Below are 12684 nucleotides of genomic sequence, written 5' to 3'. Positions count from 1 at the left end.
ACTGAAGCCAGCCATTTTGTGTCACACATATTGAGCACTTAGGCTCAGATGGTAAAGAATCTGCTTGCAATGCAGGAGACCTGGCCTCGATTCCTGGGTTGAGACAATCCCCTGGAGAAGGGAATGGCTACCCACTCCAGTATTCTTGCCTGGAAAATTCCAGAGGAGCCTGGCAGGCTCCACGGGGAGTCCATGGGGTTACAAAGAGTCGGACATGACTGAGTGACTAATGCTTTCACTTTCACTGTATATCTGGCATTGGCCAAGTCCTTTGCCCACATTATCTCATGGGTTCTTCACAACAGCCTTCTGAGTTAGCAACTATAAATACTACTGTTTTGTAGATTAAAAAAATACAGATTTACAGGTAGTTGAGATTTGAACTCAGGTCCAGGCTGGCTCTTGTCACCCACGCTCTTATCACTGAGCTACACTACCTTCTGGCTAGTCAGAGCATTCATAATTTGGAAAACCCTGCATCTTGCTTGAAATAAATAAACCAAAGGAGGTGGTAGGCCCTACACATGCTTCCACAAAACCTAATCCTTCAGCCTTAGGCTCTAATTTTTAAGAATAGTATTTAAATTTTGAAAACAGCAATTTCTTGCTCATTGCTTTCCAGCCTGCAGCTCCATGAACCCCGTGGGGAATGGCTGTCACTTTACATGTTTCTCTTGTCCTTGTCCCATCCTACCCCAACATCACAGCCCCAGTGGAGTAGCCCATCAGTCACCTTGTCACTCTGTTGATTCAGTAACCTCTGCTAATTCCCTGGAGGTAACCAACTCAACCAAGGTCCTGGCACAAAGATGTCCCCATGTAGTTTCCTTCCTGTCAATGCCTCCAGGTTTCTCTTTAGGTAAGTTCCTCTTATTTCTCCTTTTTCTCTCCCTCTTTTGCTTGAAAAAAGTGTATGTAGTTTAATAATGAGCCACCAGTGTTGCACAAGATGGGAAAGGCACCACTTAATGTGGCCAACTCTGCCCATGAAGCATATGCAGCCACATGCCCTGGGGACAGATGCTTGTGGTGAGGGGGTTTCTGTCCACAGCTTTCATTCTCCTCTGGTCTCTGGGGATGCAGTCAGGGAAGTGGAGTGGGCTAGCCACCAGTCAGAGCTCAGACTACATTCTGGAGATGAGTGCTGGGCTGAGAGAACTCCCCAGTGCTGGCTTTCATAGCAGCGTCTGCACCTGCCTGTGTTTTAAACAAAGACCTCAAAGTGTAGGATGCTGCAAAATGGACCAGCAACAGGGAACACAGGTTCCAAAATGGTTGGCAGTGGCAGTGGCAGCAAGTACAGAAAAGTTAATGAGGCCTGAGCCAGGCTTATTTGACTAGTCCTTTCTTTGGCCAACTGTTTACAGACTGAGGTGCAACCTCATTTTTCTGGGCCCAGCATGAGGCTGGACTCCAGAAACTCCTAAATTTCAAGTCCCCTTCCCAACACTGAACCCCTCTATGTTTTTTGGCAAAAAGATCAACATGGGCTTCCATGGTGGCTCAGGGGCAACAAATCTGCCTGCCAGTGCAGGAGACATGGGTTTGATCCCTGGTCTCCAAATGCCCAAGTGCCCCAGCTGCTGAACCAGTGCTCTGGAGCCCAGGAGCTGCAACGACTAAAGCCTGAGCACCCTAGAGCCTGTGCTTTGCAACGAGAAGCCCATGTGCCACAACTAGAGTGGCTCCTGCTCACTGCAACTAGAAAAAAGCCCAAGTAGCAATGAAGAAGACCCAGAGACCCAGCACAGCCAAAAAAAACAAAAAAACAAAAAAACCCACCTCAGCACTTACCCAGCATGTTCTAACATCAAAATGCTATGCTAACACATATTCATTAAGCCCCATGACACCCGAGATCTGCAGACATTATGATCCCTGTTTTCTAGATGGAGAGATGGAAAGGCATCCTGGGTTTAAGGGGGAGGTGAGCGTGTTGCCTCTGGTTTGCCCCACTGCACTGCTTTGAGTGTGTCCCCCTTTCTACCTGAGATACAAGCCCTTACGAACTTGCGCAGTACATGAAAGGAGCCTGACACATGTGCCCTCTACCCTGCTCAGTACTAGCATAGCCTCTTGGTAAGGCAAAAGCTTGCACTGTGACAGTCTTTATACAGTTCCGTGTAGCAAGTTAAAGGACAGTTAGTGGTGGCCCACCTGTCACTTCTCTCTACCCCTTAGGCGACAGGATGGCATATGAGTCTGGTGAAGGCTGCCTGAAAGAGAAATATCCTGGCTTACTGGGCAGAAAGGTGTTTATTGGGAGGACAGAAAGGAGTGGAAAGAGCTTGGAAACAGGATCCTAGGGAGGCTTCTGAGACTAGTGAGGTAGGAGTCTGAGGCAGGGAGTGTCTGATCAGGGGCTGCTGCTTGAGTGCCCACCATGAATGGTATTCAACTTGGCCCATGTGCTTTCCTCCCTTGTTCCTTCCTTGTTCCCATTTCCAAGTTCTGAGAGGCTAAGCCTGTCTCTCAGCTGTGGTGATGAGCTGAGGAGGTTGGGGAGAACGGGGAGGGGAGAGGGAAAGTGAAGAGGAGGAGAAGGAATGGGGAGGAGCTGGTTTCTGCAGCCTCTAAAATGGGAGGAAACATGCCTCCATTGAGACTGGGTGTGGAGGAGGAAACCCAAAAGCATGTAGGTGCTGCTACGAAGGGCCTGAATGAAAACGTGACAAGTGTTGTGTACCCTCGACCCACGGGCTATCTCTGGGATCTGGGGAATAGGTCGTGGTGGCAGAGATCTAGGTGTGGTCAGCACAGCTGGATAGGCTGGCATTACCCTCAAGCACAGAGTGCTGGAGCTTCACACACCACAGCAGCCTCTCCTCTTTCGGTAATTAAAAGGCTTACTTGCTGAACTGTAAACCAAAACCCTCGCATTTTGGTCAGCTCTGGTCTCTCAATTGATCCCCAGACTCTGTCTGGCTCAATGCATTAGGAGATGATGCTGATTAAGAGCGAAAGTTCAAATCTCAGGGGGCACCTCACACCTTGGAGGTCTGGCTGTCTTAGAAAAGGCAGTCCTGTACACCATGGGGGCTGGAGGTAGTGCAGAGCCATCTCTGCAACCACAATGAAAATGGGGGGCAAACCTCTCACTCACACAGAACCAAAGAGCAGAAAGGGACCTCGTACACGTAGTCCAACCCACTCAGTAGCAGAAACTCCGCTGACAAAGAATGGCCTCATTTAGCCCTGAGAACTGGGAGGAACCAAGCCTCCCGCAATGGGAAGGGTTATTAAGAACAAGGGTGAGCTGCCCCTAGATAGACAAACTGAGCATGTCATCTGCATCCAAGGTTTTGGGGATGGAAACCTTCTCTGCATCTGGGAGGCTGTCAGAGAAAACATAACACACAGAGAAAGCATTGATCTGCTGTCAACTAATAGCCCTAAGGAGATTATATGGTGACAGTGACTTTCCTTTTTGGAAATGCTGATTTCCTGGAAGCAAACACACCCATCAGCATCAGCAGCATCTCAATATATGCACATAGTCAGGTTTCTATGAGCCAGGGGTGCGGAAGGACTCATGGCCACCTATGGTGCTGCTGAACATCCATCCACCATCTGACACACGGCCACCTCGGATAGAGTGAGTCCAGAAACTCATCGTTTGCCCAAGAATAGATCTACCTTGGAGAAAAGCCAAGGCGAGAATAGGAAGCTGGAGCCTTGAACTTCATTGGAACAGAGTCCCATGTGCATTCTAGTTAGGGTGATCTTAAGTCCAGATTTTCCAGGGAGAATCTCAGTTTACAGCTGCTCTCCTGGTAGTGTCCCTCTTCTATCTCAAAAATGTCCTAGTTTGGATGATGAATTATACAGTGACTCTTACTTTAATGGTTTTTTGTGGAATAATCAGGACTTCAGGCTAAGGCCTGATACAAATGCCCCACTAGACTAGTAGAGATGGCCCTAGAGAGTTCATGATAGTTTCTTCCATGGAAGACTGTTCATGAGTTAAGGTAGGTCTTTGCTCTTCTCTGTCACTTCTGAACTATCCTCCCACTGTCCTCAAGACTTCGCAGCGTGGACTCACAAGAACAGACTCTACCATCTCCTACTCTGCCTTGTTGCAGACATCACTTTCCCTGTTTCCCTGAGGAATTGAGCTCCCGGCTCACTGTCATTCTCTCCACCACAACGGATCCTACCTTGATGATTTCATCTAGTCTTTGGGCTTTCATCTTAAGCTTAGACTTCTTTCTTAAATGCTAGACTTGTATAGATGCAACCATTTACTAGGAATACTAAGGCATCTGAGACAATGTGCTGCAAACCAGGCTTTTGCTTCCCCTCACTAACACCTCAAAACCTGTTTGTTCTCTTTGGATTTACTCCATCTCAGTAAAAGGCAACCTTGTCTTCAGTTATTCAGGACTCACTTTGAATCCTCTCTTTTTACACCCAGAATTGGATTTGTCAGAAAATCCTATTGTTTCTACCTTTAGAATAAACCAAAATCTAACCACCGCCCCCTCCCTCCCTCCACAGCCAGCACCTTTGTTCATTTCACCGTCAACACCCCCCGCCCCAGCTCCCCCGCACCCCCACCCCCTGGATTCTTACCATATCCGCTTAACTAGTCTCTCTGCTTCCACCTTTCCTGTCTACAGTTCACTCTCAACCCAGCACCCGGAGGGGTTCTGATTACAACACAAGTTAGATCATGTCAATGCTTCTGCTCCAAGCCGTATAACATGGCTGAAGTCACATTCCTCATTATGACTGAGCAAATTCTGAATCTGAATCCCTGTTACCACTCTGGCCTCCTCTCCTACGAGGCCCCTCTCACTTCCCTAATCCAGTCCTCTCGGCCTTCATGTCAGTATGCTCCTTCCCCGGGGCCTTTGATCTGTCCTCGCTGTTCCTTGGGCCTGGAAAACACTTCCCGCATTCCTCCATTCTTCCTTCTCACCGCTCAGCCAGCCCACCCCAACCAGACTATTAACATTGTCGTCACCCTCACATAAATTCTATCCCCCTTTCCTGACTTATTTTTTCTCCTTAGACCTTATCATCAGCACACCACTTATATTCCTTACACGTCTATTTATTTTCTGTCCATCCCACCAGAGTATAAGCTCCAGTGGGCAGAGATTTCTGTGTATTTTGTTCACTGGTGTTTCTCCAGTGTCTAGAAGGGTGCCTAACCTACTGTGCTCAGTATATATTTGCTAACTAAATGGATTAAAGCATCAGTTATAGGCATCCTTAGTTTGCCTTTGGGGATTTTGCAAATTTCTAACAAATTCCAAGAACCACTGAAGGGAGTAACTATGACCCTCTATTCCAACTTTCTGGCATGCAAAGAAATCTTTTTGCCTGGAACTATTGGTACCCACACTTTGCCTGTATTCTATCTAGAAAGGGGATTCGCCACCTCAATAAAAGCAAGTGCAGTCTTTTATTGAACCAGAATCTTCTAAGTTGTATTCACTGGTTCACTGTCCCCTGAGGGAACCAGCCTACTTCCTGATCTACACAGTCTATTATGGTCTCTCTGACCCTTGTCTTCTGCACTCAAACAATCCTAGTGTCTTTCTAGGTTTATCTAGTGATGTAGCTTCTATTTCCTCACCATTGCAGCCCTCCTCTGGACACACTGCCCACCTACAGGAAGGTTCCCCAAACTGGCCATATATGACTCCTGCTCTGACCCCCATAGAGAACAATGGGATTATCCCTTTCCTTGGAGTTATGACTCTCTGGTATGTCATAAAGGTAGTGTTTATGTGTGGTAAGGGGCTTGGTACCTTGTGATAGGCTTTGCCTGGACTTATAGGGGGTGGAGGTAGCACCTGGACTTATAGGAGGAGCCATGGATAGTTTTGGGGGCCTGTGTTTACTTGTGGTTGTATGAGGTGGCTGGACAAACTGCAGCAGTGCAATTGATGCATGTGCCAGAGAATGAAAAAGGTTGGGAAAGCTGTTTGGAAAGAAGACCTGCAGGGTAACTAGCATGTGACTCGGGGGTTGGATGTATGGGTAGTGGTCTGAGTCACGAAAACCCTGCCTAATGGCACCACATCCTGGGAAGTCTCCTAAGGTGCTCCCAGAGGTCTTCTGATCATTGGGCTTTCCCATTGTCCTATGATTATGGAGTGTCTTGGTGAAGACAGTGAAGTGTGATTTGTGGGGGTTATACAGTAGAACTGAAGTCTAGTTCTTGAGTAGGCTGGTTAACTGCACATCACTTTCATCATCTGTAAAATAACCCCCACCTATTGGGATACTTGAGCATAGCCAAAGAGTTAAAAGATGCAAAAGTATCAATACTTGTAAAATGTGAAGAGCTATTTAAAAGATAACCATTTTACTTTTTTTTTTTTTTAATTAAGCATTAGGAGGATAGTGAAGCAAAAATTGTTTCTTGGCCCACACTCTGAAAGGATTGAGTCTTTCAGCCATTCAACTCAGAGATGGACTCTGGCCTAGATGATCCAACCCTCTGATGCCTGAGATTGGAGAGGACGCACCTGAAAATGGGGATGACATAGTTGTTGGGGAAGATGCCAACTCGCCCGGTCACCAAGGAGACGCCCCTGAGCCAGCCGTCCTGGTACTTGCCCAGGACCCTGACGCCCTCTCCCTTCTGTAGGTCCAGTTCGTCTGGTCCATGGGCTGAGTAGGAGTGCAGAGCTACAAACCTGGGGAAACACAGGGAACTGGTGAAGGATGCTGGTGAGTGTGCCTAGTGGAACCAGCAAAGGGTGAAGGGAGAGGAAAACTCAGAGTCCTAACCCAGTGGTTAGCACTAAACATCCTTTAAGAATTGAAACCTCACTATGTAAGGCAGATGGAAATGGTGGAACCTTGTTGAAGTTGCAGCGGAGGGGCCCAAATCCCTGCCCCCTCTATCTCCTCACTCCTCCATAGCGTGCTCTGAAGCTCCAAGTCACTCACTGAGGTCACATCAGTATTTTGACATTGGGGAAACTAGCTGAGAATAGAGAAAGGAGTTGGTGACCAGGAATCAGTGGCAGAGTCGGGTCAAAAGCCTGAAAGTGATGGTTCTATCTAGGATGCTTGTTCACACTGCTTAGAGTACCCTCAAGACAGTGGTCACAACCATCAAGGTTCAGGGAACCAAGGGGTCAGCATAGAAGCCTCTCTGATTCATTCCCTCTCCTGAGGATAGTGACGTGTCTGACCCCCAAGATGCTAGCTTAATGTAGGCAGGAGATGGACATGGGGAAGTGGGAGGCAAGGGTTAATTTCAGTGTTTTGGCACACAGTGGAATGAATATTGGCTGCATTGTGGGATGGAGAAGGATGGGCTTGAAACGTGGTAGAAATGTTCTTGGGTTGGAGCAGTGATTTTCCACTCTGAAGTCCACAGAGTAGCTTGGGTAGATAACATCCAGGTATGAGCTGGGGGATAAAGACCCTGGGGAGTAGTTCGGCTTTGGAAGGAGAATAATTACCCAACTAAAGGCATTAAAAATAACCCACTTTGGTTTCCCAGATTTGGGGTTAAAAGTGTATGGCTTCGAGCTGGATAGACGCTAAGGCAGCAGTTTCCAACCTTTTTGGTGCCAGTGGGATGGTTTCAGGATGATTCAAGTACACGTTCAAGTGCACAAAGTACATTTATTGTGCACTATATCTCTATTATTATTATACCAGCTCCACCTCAGATCATCAGCATTAGAGCCCAGAGGTTGGGGACAACTGCTCTAAGGACTTTGAGGCACTGAAAGGTTTTATCAAAGGGGCTAGGAGAATGTTCTCATCTGCAAGATTTCTTTCCCTCCTGAAATGTTATATTTATTTCTCACTGATACAGCAGCATCTACTGATGACCAAGCATTGTGAATCTAAAGAAATACAACAGAAATCGCTCAGTACCCAATCTCCCTGTAGGGTTTTCATACATAATCTAGTCTCTTTCTGCTTTTGTAAAATAATGAGCCAGGATGATGTAGTTTGGTAATTTGTATTTTTCATCATTATTTCCTTTGGACATTGTAAAGGAAGGGAAGCTGTTGTTTCTCTGCATGGGATGGTTGGGGATGGGGGATGCTCGATGAGAGAGGGATGGCAAAGATGACCGCTCTGTGCCAGGACCAGGAGTGGAGGGTTGAACTCATTTTTTTTTTTTTTTTTTTTTTTACTCACATGTTAGCTGAGAGGTGTTGCTGGGAGCCAGGAAGACTGACAATGGCCGTGGAATGTCCTGGGGAGGCAGGTGCAGGGTGATAGGTGCTGACCTGCAGAAACAACAAGCATTAGGAGCCAGACCCACAGCAGAGCTGCTGCATTCTGACGCAACCAAAAACCAACAGGCACACCCAGCACCACACATCGTGTGTCTTTTTCTCTGTGGTTTGTGGCTGTGGGCAGAGCAGAGTGGTGGTGGATTGGTTTATGGTCTGTTGGGGTGGTATGCCAGGGTCACATTCCAAAAGACTGCTCAGATAAGGCTTGGGATGAAGGCCCGTTCAATTTACAGTCAACAGAGCACTGTCAGGCTCTTCCTTATGTTCCCCCAGCCCCTTCCCACCCATTTTCTAGTGCACTCACCTCCCTCTAAGAAAACCTGTTCTCGAAAAATGATATGATGGCTAATGTTGAGAACACTCGCCAGGCAGTTTTAAGTGCTTCATAAGTATCAGCTAGTTTAATCCTTATTAAAGGAACTATTATCATCCCTATTTTTGGATGAGAAACTGAGGGAAAGAGAAAAATCACTCAACTAGAATGAACCAACATTTAAAACCAGGTACTCCAGGTCCTGAGCCCACACTCTCACTAATGTTAGTATTAACACACACACATACATACACACACACACACACACCACTTTATCCTGTGACTTAGTGATGGTAAATCTGCAACCTCTTCACTTTTCCAGGCTGAAAGAGGGAGCAAAAGTTCTAAAAGCATCTGGAAATTACTAACTATCCTGAGGCTTCTCTTATTATCTAATGTCTTACCTTGCTTATTTTCTTCTCAGCACGTATCAAAGACTGTGATTGTTTTCTTGTTTATTTACTGACCATCCCCCATCACTAGACTACAAGTTCATGAGGAAGGGACTATGTCTTGTTTATCTTTGTGTTTCTTATACTCTTAATATGTTACTTGTAACTTAATGAATGAATGAAAACATCTTTCTACCCACTATACCAAATATTAATGAAATCTCCATGCCATCCAAAGTAAATACATTCAACCAGTCTTCAGTTATCTACCTTTAAGTGATGATAACTACATATATGTGCCTTTTTAGGACTGTGCTTTGTGGGTACAACTATTATTTGAAGAATGTGTGTTTGAGCAGTTGTGAATCCATTACTGAGTATGTATGTACAAGTGTGTATGTTTATTCAGAACCTGTGACAATTGTATGTACATGTTTGATGGCACTGGTCTATTGTATGTCTTATTATGTTAATGCATGTGGGTCAGATAAGCATGTATGCTATGTGTGATATATGTATGTATGGTTGTGAATGTCTATCTGGAATTCTGTATATATGTCTATGAACTCTAGAGGTGTGTGCAAGAAGGCATGGACATAGTTTTCTGTGTGTGTCTGTGTCAATGGTTGTATAAATGTTTGTATGGTTGTGTATGTATGTGTGATGTTTCAATTCAGTTATAGGATCAGAAAACCATTCCAGTTAGATAGTAAGAAGGGTTGGCAAGAGTATAGAGAAATCTAAACCCTCATACAGTGTTGGTGGAAATGTAAAATGGTTCCAGCCCTTTGGAAAATAGTTTTGCAGTCCCTCAAATAACTCCTAAAGTTACCATATGATTCACTAAGTCTGACATCCAAGAGAAATGAAAACATACATCTACACTAAAGCTTGTATGTGAATTTTACAGCAGTATTATTTATAATAGACAAAAGGTGGAAATAACCTAAATGTCTACTGGCTGAAGAATGAATAAAGAAAACATGGTATATCTACACAATGGAATAATATCTATAAAATGGAAATTATTCAACCACAAAAGAAATGAAGTACTGATATATGCCAGAACATGGATAAACTGTGAAAACATCATGCTAATTGAAAAAAGCAAGACACAAGAAACATTACATAGTTCTATGTATATATCTTAAATGGGTTAAATGTAAAATATATTTTATGGTATGTAAAATATGATATGGTATATAAAATATATTTTAATAAGCTTTTTAAAAAGTCCCAAACCATATGATTATCTCAATAGATGTACGAAAAGCTTTTTATAAAGTTTGACACCCATTATGATAAAAACTCTCCAGAGAGCATTCATAGAAGGAACATACTTCAACATAATAAAGGCTATATATGACAAACCCACATTAGCATCATATTTAATGGTGAAAAGATGAAAGTATTTCCTCTAAGATCAGGAATAAGATAAGGAGGTCCATTCTTACCACTTCTGTTCAACACAGTTTTGGAAGTCCTAGCCACAGCAACCAGAGAAAAAAAGAAATAAAAGGAATCCAAATTGGAAAGGAAGAAGTGAAACTGTTACTGTCTGCAGGTGACATGATACTATACATGGAAAATCCTAAAGACACCACCAGAAAAACTACTATAGCTCAGAGCTCATCAAGAGCTCTAGTAGTAAAGTTGCAGGTTACAAAATTCATATACAGAATTTGTTGCATTTCTATACACTAACAATGAAAGGCCAGAAGAAGTTCAGGAAACAGTCCAACTTGGTGGGGAATCAATATTATTAAAATGACCACACTACCTAAGGTAACCCACAGATTCACTGCAATCCCTATCAAAATATCAAAGGCATTTTTTTTTACAGACCTAAGATAATTTAAAAATCTGTATGAAACACAAAAGACTCCAAATAGCCAAAACAATCTTGAGAAAGAAGAACAGAGCTGGAGGGATGGCAAACCTTGACCTCAGATTACAGTACAAAGTTACAGTAAAAAAAATGGTATGGGACAAAAACAGACACACAGATCAATGGAACAGGTTTGAGAGCCCAGAAATAAATCTACGTACTTATATTCAATTAGTCTATGACAAAAGAATCAAGAATATACAATGGAGAAAAGACAGTCTTTTCAATAAATGATGTTGTGAAAACTGGACAGCTACATGTAAAAGAAATCAGAACATTGTCAAATACCATGTACAAAAATAAACTCAAAAAGGATTAAAGACCTAAATGTAACACTGGATACGATAAAACTTAGAGTAAAATATAGACAGAAAACTCTTTGATATAAATTGTACCAATATTTTTGGATCTGTCTCCTAAAGTAAAGGAAATAAAAGCAAAAATAAACAAATGGGACCTAGTTAAAAAAAAGTTTTTGCACAGCAAAGGTAACCATTGACAAAATAAAAAGACAGCCTACTGAATGGGAGAAGGTATTTGTAAATTATATGACCAGTAAGAGGTTAATATTCAACATATATAAATAGCCCACACAACTCAACAGTAAAAAAACATATGATTAAAAAATGGGCAGAAGAATGGAATTGACATTAAATGCAGATGGTAAACAGGCACATGAAAAGATGCTCAACGCTGCTAATCATTAGGGAAATGCAAATCAAAACCACAGTGACATATCACCTCATACCAGCCCGAATGGATCACAAATAACAAATACTGGTGAGAACATGAATAAAAGGAAACCCTCATACACTGCTGATGGGAATGTAAACTGGTGAAGCCACTGTGGAAAACAGTATAGAAGTTTCTCAGAAAATTAAAAATAGAACTACCATATGACCCAGCAATTTGACTCCTGAGTGCATGTCCAAAAAAACCAAAAACATTAATTTGAAAAGATACATGCACCCTAATGCTTACAGCAGCATATTTTACAATTGCCAAGATATGGAAGCAATGTAAGTGTACATCAACAGACGAATGGATAATGAACATATGGTACGTATACACACACAATGGAATATTACTCAGCCATAAAAAAGAACAAAATTTTGCTATTTGCAGCAACATGGATGGACTTGGAGGGCATTATGCTAAGTGAAATAAGAAAGAGAAAGACAAATACTATATGACATTACTTAACACCCTTTTCCCTGTATAACTATCATCCACATCTCATCACTGCTGCTGCTTTCTTGTGATTTTTTTCGGGAAAATGTACGTATGCATATACCAACATCATATATCTATACCTGTTTATTTTTTAATTTATAGAAAAATGCCACATTATGGACACTATTCTATTGTTTTTTCCTTGTATTAATACATTTTTAAGATGTAACCAGGGCTTCCCTGGTTTCTCAGTGGTAAAGAATCTGCCTGCAGTACAGGAGATGTAGAAGATCCCCTGGAGAAGGAAATTGCAACCTACTCCAGTATTGTTGCCTGGAAAATCCTATGGACAGAGGAGCTTGGTAGGTGACAGTCCATGGGGTTGCAAAAGAGTTGGGACATGACTTGGGGACTAACAACAACAATAAATAGTGGAATCTAAAAAATACAACAAACTAGTGAATATAACAAAAAGAGAGCAGACTCACAGATACAGAGAACAAACTTGGGGCTACCAGTGTGAAGAGTGGGGAGGGACAATATAGGGGTGGGGAGTCGGGGGTACAAGTTATTGGGGTATAAGATAGTCTACAAGGATGTACTTACAACATAGGGGATAGAGCCAATATAACTGTAAGTGGAATATGACCTTTAAAATTTTATTAAAAAAAACCTAAGACCATTCCTTGGTCA

General features: G+C 43.1%; 1 protein-coding gene across 1 annotated transcript in view; it reads right to left on the bottom strand.

Annotated features, from left to right (window-relative positions):
* SH3RF2 (SH3 domain containing ring finger 2) overlaps positions 1-12684 on the bottom strand; it is a 148420-nt gene that overhangs the window by 25803 nt on the left and 109933 nt on the right. The window contains exons 6-7 of the mRNA XM_014481769.2: positions 8125-8216; positions 6483-6653 (exon numbers count right to left, since the gene is read on the bottom strand). Of these exons, the coding sequence (XP_014337255.2) occupies positions 6483-6653; positions 8125-8216 (263 nt within the window). The remainder of the gene's footprint in view (positions 1-6482; positions 6654-8124; positions 8217-12684) is intronic.

Source organism: Bos mutus, chromosome 7 (assembly GCF_027580195.1).
Source record: "Bos mutus isolate GX-2022 chromosome 7, NWIPB_WYAK_1.1, whole genome shotgun sequence".
Classification (NCBI taxonomy): Eukaryota; Metazoa; Chordata; class Mammalia; order Artiodactyla; family Bovidae; genus Bos; species Bos mutus.
Note: the sequence above shows the minus strand (reverse complement) of the source record. Positions and strands in the feature narration are given on the sequence as shown.